The sequence below is a fragment of the Harpia harpyja genome, chromosome 21, assembly GCF_026419915.1.
Source record: "Harpia harpyja isolate bHarHar1 chromosome 21, bHarHar1 primary haplotype, whole genome shotgun sequence".
NCBI lineage: Eukaryota > Metazoa > Chordata > Aves > Accipitriformes > Accipitridae > Harpia > Harpia harpyja.
The window spans coordinates 8,854,406-8,868,257 of record NC_068960.1 but is presented as its reverse complement, the minus strand read 5'-3'; the positions used below and the strand labels follow the sequence as shown (position 1 = coordinate 8,868,257).

At 40.7% G+C, this 13,852-nt stretch overlaps 1 protein-coding gene across 1 annotated transcript in view; it reads left to right on the top strand.

The window, feature by feature from the left end:
- Nucleotides 1-745: 745 nt before the first annotated feature.
- OTOA (otoancorin) overlaps nucleotides 746-13,852 on the top strand; it is a 41,006-nt gene continuing 27,899 nt past the window's right edge. Inside the window, exons 1-11 of the mRNA XM_052773121.1 lie at nucleotides 746-1,153; nucleotides 4,137-4,227; nucleotides 4,571-4,599; nucleotides 4,691-4,721; nucleotides 4,815-4,842; nucleotides 5,773-5,860; nucleotides 7,359-7,490; nucleotides 8,924-9,159; nucleotides 9,377-9,480; nucleotides 12,296-12,402; nucleotides 12,856-12,995. Of these exons, the coding sequence (XP_052629081.1) occupies nucleotides 4,149-4,227; nucleotides 4,571-4,599; nucleotides 4,691-4,721; nucleotides 4,815-4,842; nucleotides 5,773-5,860; nucleotides 7,359-7,490; nucleotides 8,924-9,159; nucleotides 9,377-9,480; nucleotides 12,296-12,402; nucleotides 12,856-12,995 (974 nt within the window). The 5' untranslated portion in view covers nucleotides 746-1,153; nucleotides 4,137-4,148. The remainder of the gene's footprint in view (nucleotides 1,154-4,136; nucleotides 4,228-4,570; nucleotides 4,600-4,690; nucleotides 4,722-4,814; nucleotides 4,843-5,772; nucleotides 5,861-7,358; nucleotides 7,491-8,923; nucleotides 9,160-9,376; nucleotides 9,481-12,295; nucleotides 12,403-12,855; nucleotides 12,996-13,852) is intronic.

Below are 13,852 nucleotides of genomic sequence, written 5' to 3'. Positions count from 1 at the left end.
GGAATAGTAAGTATTCTGTAGTATGGGACAAGGCGTTTGACCGGTGGGGTTTTTTCCAACAGTAATTCAGGCTCAGTATTATTCTTGTTTCAGCACGTGCTGTTGAATTTTGGCACAGAGGACAATCAGATTTGTCTGTTAGAAAAATGAGCTATGTATGCTTTGGAGTGAATCCAGTCATTTTTGTTTTGTTACCTTCATTTGTACTCCTCTAGTAGTGGGAAAATATGTTTCTTAATGTGTAGTGAATTTAGCTTCATGTAGCAAATATGCATTAAGACAAACTTCTTCAAAGGTACTTAAGCGTTTTAATCCCACAGGTTAAAAAACACACGAGACTATGCATTTCACATCTCCTATCTTTTAGTCCTGTCACTTAGGACTTTGGTTTGTAACAGCTTTGAGAGGTTTTGGGACAGAAGGTGCAATGTAAATAATAGTTTTGGGTTTTTTCTTAGGATTTCCTATTTTGTTCCCTCTGTTTAAACAAGTATTCTTACACGTTAGGTGGGGAATTAAAACACTTAGTAAACATGAGCAGTAACAGGGAAAAGCTATGAACAGAGTAAGCTTAAATTCGACAGGATCAAAAACCTGCTTAGTCCTGTTGAATGTACAAAGTAGCCCTGGGTGACTGTACCTACACCTGTACTTCTAAAATCAGAGTTCCTTGCAAAGGACGGGGTGCAGCGTGGCTCATTGTGTCAGGGAAGGGACTTCTTTCTTTCTAGACCTTGAGAGTGCATTTGTGTGCAGTTAATGTCTGCTCGCACAGCCCCGTGCAAAGAAACTTGAGTCCAGTAGTCGATTAAATTACCTGAAATACTTTAAGATGTCATCCAAGGGGACAAGTGTTTATTGCAAGTCCGAAGTCATTACTTTCGGGCTTGGGGAACTCTGCCTTGTCCCTCTGCTGTCCCTGTCCTGCTGTGGGTGACGGTGTGCAAGTCGCACCTTGGTGTTCTCGCTAATGTGCGGTGTTTTGCCCTGGAGAGTAACTAAACTGTCTGTTCTGTCAAGGTGGCACGGGATGTGTTGCATCGCAGGAAAAAGATGCTGTGCAAGGGCACGATTTAGTCGGAAACTTTCAACGCAAAGTTGGAACAACTTCGTCTCACAGAAACCACAGCCCCCTTTTGCTGGGTGATCCCAGGTACAGTCGGTTCGCATTCCGCTCCGAGGAGCCCAGGGCCGCCTGCCCGCGCTCGGGTGGGGAGGTGGGGGGAGCAGGGCGTGGGCAGCACCAGCCTGGGCCTGTGGGTTTCCCCCACGCAACTTTCCCTTCGTCTCGGGAGGGGAAGCATCCTCTTCTGCCTGCGACGGGAGTCCCTCGCCTTCTGAGCCCCCCGGCAGAGGAGACTTTTCCCGTCCCCTCCGGCTGAAGGCCGGGGGCTGCCGGGCAGACACCCGAGGCTGCGAGGCGGTGCTGGCCCCGGTCCCTGCCCCTGCCCCTGCCCCCGCTCTCGGGGTCCCGGCTGGAGCCGCCCAGCTCGCTGCGCTGCGAGTGCGGGGAAGGAGGTGCGCGCAGCGGAGGCAGGTAAAGTGCCGCGGGGTCCTGGCTTTCCCCAAGTACCCACCGTCTCTTTCCTGTCTTCTGCCCTCCCCTTTCTTCCCTCTTTCCAGCCTGACCCCCTTGGGGGTTCCCTCACTGCGTACAGGGTTTTTTTTCAGAGGTGCTGAGACCCTGGCTGCAAGGGGGCACTGGTGGTGCAAGGGCTTATCAGCAAGACTTCTGGTGATGAGGTTAGCTTTCTGGTTATCAAGCTTCAGATAAGGCAGCAACTGCATCGGAGTGAGTGATAAAATGTCTAGGATTTCTTTACATGGAAGAGCCGCTGTTTAGGGAGCAAGAGGAGAAGGCAGTCCGGGAGCTTATCATAACTGGAGAGTCCTGCAAGGGTGACATCTCGGAGATCTGATCACAGCATATGCTGCCGTGTTGCAAGGAACGATCTCTGGGGAAATGCTGGACGGGATCTGCAAGAGATCCTCACAGGGTGATTTGGGATTGTCTAAAGGCTGCGGTGAACTTCTGCAATGAGACTAGTTTCACTGACAAAAGGAATTATTTCATCCCTCAGATTGTCTTATCAAGTGGGGCTGTTTCACAGCAGACTTTTTCTGTACCTGCTAACTGTCCACGGGAGTCAGGGTAAAAAAGCACTTTCCTTAGCATTTACTCTCCTTACATATTAATTTAGCATGCTCTAATTAAAATACCCTCAAAGTGTATCAAAGTGGATGAGTTGGAATAAACAAATCAGGATTGACATTGGTAGCATGAGTTAAACTATGCAGAGTAATGAAACCTTACTGCAAAATTAATAGGGCAAAGGCAGAAACAAACACAAGAAACTTCATTGTCTAGGAAACCAGATACGTCTGAATGAGAGACATGTACTGTAGTGCTCCCAAAAGAATAGCTGAAAAGGGTTTCAGTGTGTGCAAGAACAGGACAGAGGCTATAGCTTCTTGAAGTCTAACGTTTAAATTTTTCATCATCCATCAGTTTGAGTCACTCCTGTTACAAGACTGGAGTTAAGTATTTGCAATAGACTGAAATATTGCTAGTGGCTGTTGAAAGATGTTTTCATAAGAGTTCCTTGCTGATAAGTGAGATTAAACAATCTGGAAAAGGCATTCGTATTTATCAAATGTTCAGATCTGTAACTCAAGCTGTGGCAGAGAACTTTAAAAAAAAAAAAAAGAATGGATCCAAATTCAGCAACAAAAAGAAATGCACAAATTAAGTGTGGCTGCAGATAAACCTTTGAAATGAAGGAAGGGGAGAAAAAACCTAACAAAGTCACCTCAGGGTCAGAATGAAGTGGGTCAATGGGGTCTTCCATGTCATTTGTTAAAATCAGGAACTAATCCCAGTGTAAGAAGCTGCAATCTGTAGAGCAGGGCATCTTCTAATATCTCAGATTAATTAATTGTTTTACCTGTGGGGATGGCGACTCTCATGGCTGGGCAGAGGGCCAGGCTGAGGGTGCAGAGGCAGAAAATCCTCTCTGCAGTAAACTTGGTGCAATGTGGATTAAAGCAGCTCATGGTCCTCAGTGCTGCGGAGGGGATGTGGCTGCAGAAACGCCTGTGTGAGCGAGACCTGCTCAGTCTCTGCTTCCTTTCCATCCCACTGCATTATTGCAATGTGTATTCTTGTCCTTCAGGAACTAGACCAAAAGCAACAATTTCATTTCATATATGACAACTGTGAGACTGTCAGTCTTTTGTGATGAGAATCGGTGACATCCTGGTGAAGAGCTCTGGGTATCCCGTTACTGCCCTTCCAGCTAATTTATCTTTCGGTGATCTTTATGCCACATAGCACAGGGCAGCAGGGATAGCAAGAGCTACTAAAACACCTATTTCCATAGAAACTATGTCCTAGCTGATAGTGAAAAATTGATGGTACATTTCTCACGAGTACAAAGATAGAGCTTTGATCCATCTAAATGAAGTGGCATGGTCTTGAACTCCGTTTCCCAAATGTGTTGCTTTCCCTCTGCTTCAGAAGGGCATAAGGACTTTTTGCCCCTTTTTGCAGAGTGAGGGCAGCAGGGGAGGGGAGCATTCCTTCACCCTCCCTGCCTGGAGCACCCTGCACTGACACGGACAAGCAAGAGGGCCAGGCCCTCCCACCGTTTGAGTTCAGGGATCTGCAAATGGAGGGTCCCAGACTGGTCTGCAGTAATTGTGCAGTAATGAGCTAGAAAAAGTTTAGGGTTTGTCTGGAGCTTCTTTACTATTTCCTTTTTCACTCCCTCTACTTCTTTTCTATTTTATCTGAGTTTAAAAGGATTTGTTTGTTTGCTTTAACAAAACTGCATTTAAGTCATGTTTAGGTGGAATGTGGCTTAGTAAATGAATAGTGCTACTAGGAAGAAAATTAAAAGCTGCTTGGTAAAAGGGAAATAAATCTGGCTGCACAGGCACCTTGGCGGACTTATATTTGCATAAAATATATCTCTATCCTGAAAAAAGATCTAAATTAAAAACTTGGGAGCAAGCACTGTACTCCATAGCTTAGGCTGTCTCTGATTTATAGCTATGAAATTTTTGGGTGAATATTGCCTTTTGACTCTGTTCTTTTTATTTTCCTTTTCAATCCAAATATCTTCTGATTCTAATAGACACTAGAAGAAATGTCCAGACTTTTGAAGATATGTTTCTTATTGATATCAGTGAATCATGCTGAGATTACATACAGTCAGAACTCTGAAGGTAAGACCAGAACTCCTGTATGAGGGATGTATTTTGTGTGGATAGAAGAAGGTATGTGTAGTAAAATAGATGCAGTACTGTTCAGGAACTAGGACCATATTCTCTGCTCTCTTCTCTTCATGAAGCTATGCCAGCACAGAATTTAACCAAGATTGCTTATTATTTAATAGCCTTTTATTTTCACTGTTTTTCTGTAAATACATTTAATCAAAACTGCATTAAATGCTTATTAATAAATAATAGATATAGTTTCAATCACTGCACACAATACATGTATTTTTGTATAACACAGTTGAATGTAAAACATTAAATCAACTTTTAGTAATGGGATAATCTTTTACAGATTTGCCTCCATTATTACACAAAGCCATGGTTAGTATTTTTATTTGATGTCTCTACTAACATTTTATATTATAAACTAAAAATAATAATTTATTACATATATTTATAATTTTTTCCTTAGGAGGAAATAATAACCGGGAAATATCTGAATGGTAATGTACAAAATTGTTCCCACTTATGCTTCTAAAAGGAATTAAAACTCAATATCTCACCATAACTTTTTATGTTCCATTTTTCATGTGCAGCTCTCCTTGATATACTTCATTTTCAGAGGTAATGTATTACTCTCACCATCTTGATTTTTCAGTATTATTTTGCACTTCAGATATGATCTGTTTCATTTCCACAGAAACTGGAACGTTATGGATGGAATGAAATTGGCCCATGTGATTACTTTGATTTAGATCTCCTGTGAGGAGTATTTCCTCTTAACAAGGAAAAAGCTGTTTTTCATGATAAAGCAAAAAACATGCATAGAATGAGGCTGAGAATAAATACCTGCTACAGTTTTCAAAAGTTTTGATAATTAACTTTGTTCATATGTTTCAGAATAGTGTCTTAAGGGATTTAGGTGCAGTTCCAGCTTTCTGTCCGTCTCCCTCTTTCAGTCCTGCTCCATCCCCCATCCATCCCACTTCCTCCAGCTCCTGGCAACTTTTGAATTATTTGCTAATTTTGTCTAAATTTGAAAGAGCAGTATAAGCCTCAAAGGTAATTCCACTCCTACATATTTTGAGAAAATCAATAGCTGTGTAAAGAAGACACACTGAAATTAATGACTCTGCCGAGGGAAAGGCAGCAGACATTAGTCACTGTACTTACTTTCTACAAGCAGATCAGAAGAGGCATAATGGGGTGCCAGGAAGCACACCTATAGCTCCAGACTAGCCACAGCACAGCTTGTCTCATGCCTGGAGATGGTACTACTGGCAACATGTTGGAAAATTGAGATTATTGTGGGTGGTTGTGGAGTTAGGTGAAAAAACCCGTAACTAATTCATTCCATTCCTCATTGAACCATGTGTTTTCATTGCATGAAATAGGTCGACTATTAGTCTGGTTAGGCCAGAAAGCTGAATACTTGTGTCATGATGGTGTTACTAGCAGTGTTTGTTTTCCTTATTCTTGTTTTGTCTTGTAATCTGCTATTTTTTATATGTTATGTTATTTTACTGACATTTTTGGTCCTGTTTTCTGTTACAGTTCTAATGTCTGGACAGCCGATATGCTTACAAAAGTCATGGCATATTTTCATGCCCAGGAAGTTACATTTAATCTTAGCAGTCTACAGGTTTGTGCCATTTACAATGCATGAAAATTTTTATTTAAAAAGGAATTAAAAAAGCAGCCTATCTCTGTAGCCAAAACTAGGTTGTCAGTAACAGAGATAACTAACAGATCTACAGTGTAGCAGGTAAGCAGGAAATAGGAACAGGTTTTTTGGTTGCCTTTTTCCCCTAAGATTGCAGGAGTATGCAAGGCAGAAATAATAATAAAGAAGATCTTTTTGCTTTTCCTCTGATGGAAAGCAGAACTTAGGAGTTTTCAGGCTCAGTGATTGTTTCTGAATTGTGTATATACACATGCCGTTTCTCCACAAAATGGCAGGTTTCTCCCAGATTTTGACCGTGGCTGTGGTTTGCACTGCTTCTGATGGAATGAGAGGCTCCAGAGCATCCTACAAAACACGTCCACCTTTTAAAACTCCTCTGAACTCTGTTTTTGTAAATTATCAATGTGGAAGTGATATAGGAAAAAGTCGTTGTTCTTTATCCCTGGTCATTATGATTAGTTACAAGCTGGTTTAAGTGGAGCTGTAGCCTGCTAATCAGAACCTGACTCACTCCCTCCTCCCTACATGCACACACACACTCTAAGAAAGAAAAGTGTCAAATGTGCGATCTCTGAGCCTCAGGCATTCCCAAAAGCCCACGGCCATGTAGCTCCACAGGCTCAAACCTTTTCCCAAGCTCTGTTTCACTGTCACAGCTCATCCAAACCTACACGAGACTAACTAACGCTGCCTCTTCCCATTTGATTAGGGTTATTAACCATTTAAGGCTGTAAGCAGGCCTGGACCCCCTAGACAACAAGGACCTATCTATGTTAATATTTGTTGGTGGCAATGCAAGCTAAGCAAAGACAACAAAGAACAGTTTCAACTCAAATTCCAAACCAATTCTGAAATAATTCTGTCAGGAATTAGAAGGGATTTTACTCCAGTCTGGTGCTAACGAGCCTTACAGTGCTTTCTGTTCCAATGTTATAATTCCCCTTAGATTTTCAAAACAGGCATGAGATTGTTAACTGGTAATGCAGTTTGATGTGAGACTATTTTTGCCTTATGACCTGGTACAGAGTTTTCCTCCCATCTAATTGCACATTTCCTTCCTTTTTTTAAGTAATAATAATATGCACATGGTACCTGATATTTTTTGAGCTTTTTAAAAGTTTCATTTTCACAGCTCTGCTGTGTGAAGCAGAAAAGCATTATTACTCTTGTTTTATGAAGTGAGAAACTGAGGCATTTTTGTTAAATGGCTCACTGGAGAGGACTCGCTCATGAAGCCAAGAACGGGATTTTAAAATTACTGACTGTCAGAATTACATTTAGATTATTTTTATTTACAGTTTGTGTTGAGTATAGTTATTCTAGTCATTGACAACACAGACAATACAGGAGCTAAGCACTTATCTCCCCTTAAGCAGACATTTTCAGGGAGTAAAAGATGCCGCTAGTACAATAGTATGAGTTTTATGTATATTACACATATTTTTCTATACTTCAGATGTCCATAAAAAGTTACCTGAAGAACCTCTTATACCAGCCTAGGCAACTACTATCCGAATTTCAACAGCTTGATCAGCAGCAGTTCCAAACTGCTATGAAGTATCTCTTCAACAGCAGAAAGGACCATCTTGTAAGTCACTTTGCACTTGCGAAAAAGAAAAGCTGCTGTCAGTGGTTTAGATAAATGGGAAGGGGCCAGACTGGGGGTCTTGCGGTGCACGCTATGCAGTTACTTAGCTGGCTTGGATTAGATTCCAGGAGCCTCTCTCCTTAGGTTGGATTTATTTCATTGAATTCTAGTTATCTAAAAGTTTGGTGCCAAGTCCAAGTCAGTTGTCTGGATTTTCTGTGTAATTAGTGGAGAGAAATGCATGTCCAGAGAATGATTTACCTTCCTATGCAAGTATCTAAGGTAGATAGGACCAGTTGTTCTCAGGGAGTATCTGCTTCTCTTCAGCGGCTAGAAAGAGAGCCAAGATGACTAAAGAAGGTGAAATTAGTTATCTTGTTAATTAGTTATGGGAGCATGCAAGCAAATTGTTAGGCAATTTGGAGGGGAGGCAGCCTAACATCATTTGCTTGCCTCTGTGGTATGTTCCCTGTGTGACCCATCTCAAAAGTCTCTCTCAAAGTCAGCGAGTGCCACCCAGGGAGGATCTCCACTGCAGGGGTGGGATCATAGCCTGATGTATGAGAGCACTTGGCATCTCCTCTGCTGCGAGGAAGGGCCTCCAGTGTGGGTATCCCTGAGGGGGTGGAGATTAATATGGGAGAAAGGGAGAGCGTTTCCCCAGACGCATGAGGTGACTGCCCAGAACAAACACTGTATAATCCACTATTCAAACAACGTCCACTATTCAAACAACAGTGGTGCAGCTCCTGCTGCCAGAGCACACAGGATAGGTGTGCAGCATGCACTGGGAGCCAGAGCAGTAGAGCATAAGCCCTTTCAATAAACTGTAAATTTTGTCTTCTCAAATGGCATACAAGTTTTTCCAGGACTGAAAATATTACATGAACAAATCACCAGGCCTGGGACTGTGAGCTCTGAACAGGCTGTCCTAGACACATCAACTTGTGAGATAGAGCAACCTAATAATCTATGCCCAACCAGCGTGACTTTATTCCCTGGGCTTGGTTCTTTGATGTTGCCCTGTCTTCTGGAGGGGATGTTTGTAGTAACGGCTGCAAGAAATACTGCTTGGGAAAAGGTCTGTTCCAGAAATGTCTACATATTAAATTATGTATGAAATAGTACCCATTCAATTCCAATATCCTTTCATTTTCCAAATATCTAATTCTTTTATGACAGCACACAGTACAACTTCAGCCATTTGGATTATTTTTCTGTTCTTCATTTTGATTTTGTCAAAAGATTCAAGTTGGTCTCTGGCCAATGCCAGAAAGGAATTATCTGAATTAATGCAACCAGGCGGTATTTCGCAGCTATTTTTCATGAGAACAGCACCATATTTTTAGTAGAGTGCTTTCTGTCAGGCCTCAAAATGAACAATATATTGAATTAATCAAAGAGACGTTCTTTTAACCCTTTGTTGCTTGCAGGAAATGGGAAATATTATTCTTGATTGGGACAAGATTCGAGAGAGAATTTTTCAAAGCCCAGGAGTAAACAGGACCTTGTTCCATGTAACACTGGATAAATGCTTTCTGGCTCTGAGTGCTTTGGACTGTGTGGATATCCTAAGCCAGGTTTTGCGTGTGTCAGCGGTGAACTATCTCCAACCTGATGTCATTGGGAGCCTCCCAAACATTCTGCTGGAGGATGCTTTCAGAAACTTGTAAGACATTTATTTTGCAGACACAATTAATACTATGTAGTATTTGCTGACTATATACACTTTTAAAAAGAGGTTACTATATGGTCTTAGTCTATTTTCCAGATACAGCTTTCTGCTTATGTGTTGCTGTTTCTAAAAACATTTGTTCATGTGTGTCATTTAAAACAAAATAAATAGTTAACTCATTAGTGAACTAACATGCTCTTCTATCACTTAGATCAACAGTATTCAAGGACCTCTATGACAAAACCTCAGCAAATACACAGAGAGCTCTGTATGACTGGATGAAGCAGATTCTACAAAAATCCTACAACATGAGTGGTATGTTATGTACAAAGTATTTTCTTCTCGCTTATCATAAGAGAAAACCAGTAAGCAAAAGGCCTATCCATTGTATTGAATTTGTTTCCCAAATTTAACACAAGTCTGTTTAAGAGTAGCTGTCTTGAATACCTTTGCTCCAGAATATGGTAAATATAATATATTTGTTATTCACAGCAAATAGGTCCCCAAAGATGCTTGCTCTTCATCTCTTCTGCACAGAGCTATACAGAAAGTCTCTGTACTCAAGTCCTTTCTCTAAGACTTAAATAGGATACAATTGTCAGGTACTCTGCACAGGCGTGTTGTTCACTTCTGAACTCCTGTTTAGACTAGAAAAATAGATCTGTCTCAGAATACATTAGCCAATGCACTGTTTAAAAATACGAAAGAAATGCAGGATGTTGTGAAAGTTCTACTGCACATGACACTGACTCGTTCAGAAAAGGGACAAGGTAAAAACAAAGTTAATTAATTCTGATTTTATGCATTTTACCACATCTGTTTACCTTGTTAATGTGTCTTCAACAGATGTGCCACATCTGGGACAGTGCAGGACAGGCTCCACGAGGGGGCTGTAAAGTGGCAGCAGCACTGACACAACAGCCAGTGCTTGGGTTTCACTGAACATCCCAGCAGTGCTGTCGTGGGAGCATTTGGGACTTTTAGATGTGTATGTTCCTCCTCTTTCCCTGGAAATCAAAGGCAAAATGCCCACTTCTTCAGTGGAGCTAAACTTGGTTCCTGGGACTTCTGCTCTTTCAAAATATCAGAGTAACCCGTTAAGTCATAGAGACAAAGTTCATGACGCTGCTATGAGGTGGTATTACTGCCAGTGCATTACTGGGGAAGCAAAGATGCAGAACTTGCCTGATGCTACTCAGCATCCTGGGAAAATCCCACAGCATCAGACATCTTGGGTTGTGTCTGAAACATGAGTGAACCCTCAGTTTGTAAAAGATCACCCAGCTCAGGAGGGACTGAGAATTACCATGTCTCTCTTACCTCCTGGTTGCTGCTTCAAATGCAAAGCAGCGTGGATATGGTGAATCCACTCCTGAAGGCATTGGGTGTGGACTCATTACCAGCTAGTTCTGGTAGTATGAGCTGCAGAACCCATCACTCCTGAGCAGGCAGAGTTGGACTGCTACCAACATACAGGTTGACAAGTCTAAAACTCACTCAAGTATATCTGCACACCACGGGTCACAGCACGGAATGCAGGATAACAGAAGAGCCCTACAATAGTCTGATTTATTCACTTTTACTTTATATGTGGGTAGCACTGGGACCACCTGGGAAAGGGATCAGCCCCCTGCAGAAGCAGCATCTTCCTCAGTGAAGCTCAGCAGAAAAGAAACTTGAAAGAAGCCTCCTATTTGTGGTGCTTATGGGGCCACCTTCCAAGCATTTTTGCTGGTTTTGGTGACAGAGAGCTCATCGCCATGTCTCTGTTATCCCTGCAGAAATGCAGAGGGTTTTTCCATCATACTGCATCTCCCTGCTGTGTCAGGCAGCCCCTGCAGCTGGATCACTGGGTGGGCAGGAGATGACATGGGGTTTCTATATCTTAGAGTCAAACCTTTCAAGAAATATGTCACTCAGCCAGTTATCACGTTTTGTATATTAAAAACACTGAGGTATTCAGAGACAAAGCATGCTGGTAGCCCTTGTGAAAACAGGAGGCTGTAACTTTTGGATTTTGTACCTTATTTAAAAATAACAAAACCGTTTTTGGGGATCACGGCTACTGTGGTTGGTAACTGCAAGTCTGTTCTGCTAAAGGCCACAGTCAACATCCTTAAATTGTTCTAGTTTTTGTTGAACTCTTTTATCATTATATTTCAGGTCTCTTAATATTCCTGGTAATGGGAGGTAATATCACTTAAAAAAACAGAGGCCTGACAGGCCCGCTGGGAGCATTGTCTTGTCTCAGCTAAGGAGCTTACATCTGTGTTTTTAAAAAAATCACTTACTAAATGGGGTTCTTCAGCTTCTGATATTTATAGGCTGGGTTTTTTCAGATACTGAAAACTCTTCAAAATGCACTTACAATTTTATTTTAACAGAGTTGTGAGTATCAGCACTGCTAAGGAATATGTGCAGACGTATCACAAGTTGAACCATCCAAATTATGACACCTTGGAGAACACACTGTCTTTGTGGCTCAGAGTACACACCTAGTCGATAAATACTTATTTCTCAGGGATATTTGGATCTTGATTTCATTTTCAATCCTTGGGAGATTGTTACTAAATGAATGACATTTTTTAACTGTTATACAGTGTTTTGTATTTTTTGCCAACCTATTTCCATATAGGTATATGAATGATTTTTCATTTTCTCCATTATTGCTATCGCATATTGCTGAAGTAAGTGGTATCATCAATAATAATATATAAGATGTATAAAGTGTTACAAAGTATCATGCCTTCCTGGTGTTCTTAAATAATACATTTGATTAGGAAAACTGAATTTTTAAAATGCTGCTCCATATTTAATACTATTGGTTTAATTTTTCCTGTCCCATACTTTATCCATTTTCTATTTCAGCAACATAAAATATTAATCATTTTCATGTGAGAAAATTCAAGACGTTTGAAACACTATTTCATTTTCATTAAAAAATGTATGGACTCATAAAAATGTAGTGCTAAAATCTAGCTAATGAAGGGAACCTGACTCTCTCTGTTAAGGATTTTTCTGATTTGCAGATTTTTTTTGATTAGTTACCAATAAAATATACTGGGTACAATATATTTGAAAAATAATGTCTTTCTTAACATTGTAGTGAGTTTTTATCTGTACAAAACAGAGTTCAATGAATCAACTTCTTGGGTCAGTGCAGAAAACTTATGGATTTTGGGAAGATACATGGTCCATCTCCCGTTAGAAGAAATTCTGAAAATTAGTCTTAGTGAAGTAAGTAACAAGATGTGGTTGGATATATCATTGTCAAGTGATGTCAGCTACAAACAGTATGAATACAAATGCAAACTTAAACATTAAAAAGAAGTTTATATATTTTAATTACTTAAATATAAAGTGAATCCAAATGCATTGTCAGCCAAATATTCTTCTCTTTTTGGAATTTGAAAGTGCCTATCATTAATATGTAATTATTTATCTGTATCAGACTTCTGTGACTTGTACTGAAAGATAGGGACCAAAGATAGCAGACCCTCAAATTATTTGACAGTTTGACAGAGAATCGCTCATTCAGCTTTGCCTTCAAAAATACTGTATTATCCAAATCTATCTTCTTCCTTTCTCTATAACGTGAATGCAGTCAATTAATTTAGAGTGTAAAACATATCTTTTATTGGATGTAATTGTTTGATAATCCTGATGCATGATTTTGTTTGTACTGGTCAGATAAGACTATTCATTAGCTATGACAACGCAACAAAGCAGTTGGACACGGTGTATGATATCACACCAGAGCTTGCACAAGCTTTCCTGGAAAGAATAAACTCATCAGGATTTGACATGAGAAACACTTCAACTATCTACAGGCAAGACTGCTTTTCTTTTTCTTTTATGGCTGTGTATGGAGAGAATGAATAAGTAAGGAGAAAAGAGAGGAGCAGTAAGTAGCTGATGAAATTGTTGATGTGGCATAGCTTTTTCCTTCAGCAGAAGAATCTAGTCTGAAATCCAACCCTGTTTAGCAACAGTGAAGAATTGCTACTTCACAGATTTTTGGAGGTGTGCCTAATTAGCTAATGCTTTGTTTCCTGCTCCACAGTGAGGAGTTGTCTGTAGTATTAGTAGGAGGACTACAGCAGTATCTGGGAGACCCAATCGAAGCTCCATCACATTGTACAGTGCAGCAATAAAATAAATTGGGATAGTGGGACATGAATTGCCTTGGCTGTTTGAATCACAGAAGATGGAGGTGTTTCATGGAAATCATGTTACAGTTAGGACTGAAGGAGGAAATCTTAGCTCATGCCAGCCAGGACTGCAAGTGGTTTTTAATTGACGTGGGTGTCACCAGGGAGGTCACAAAGTGAAGAGGTCCTGTCCTCTTTGTCTTGCAGGGTAGAGATGAGCCATGTTTAAACACATGTGACTGTTATGTGTGTAAGCAGGAAACTGCATTTTCAGGGCTGTCAAATCAGCACTGAACTTACTTTTAAAAAAAAAACCCAACTGCTCTTACTCATAAATACGCAGTGAGTATGAGCTATCTGCAAGAAAGTGCTGTACTCCACATTTACATTTACACTGTTGTATCAATGGATGTATTTAGTCCCGAGACACCACTGTCTGAAGTTATTTGTAGTCTCCTTGGGGGATACCTTGGAGTTTTAAACTAATGGAGAATATGCTTTATGGCTTCAGAGCTCCTGTCATTATTGCAGTGTAA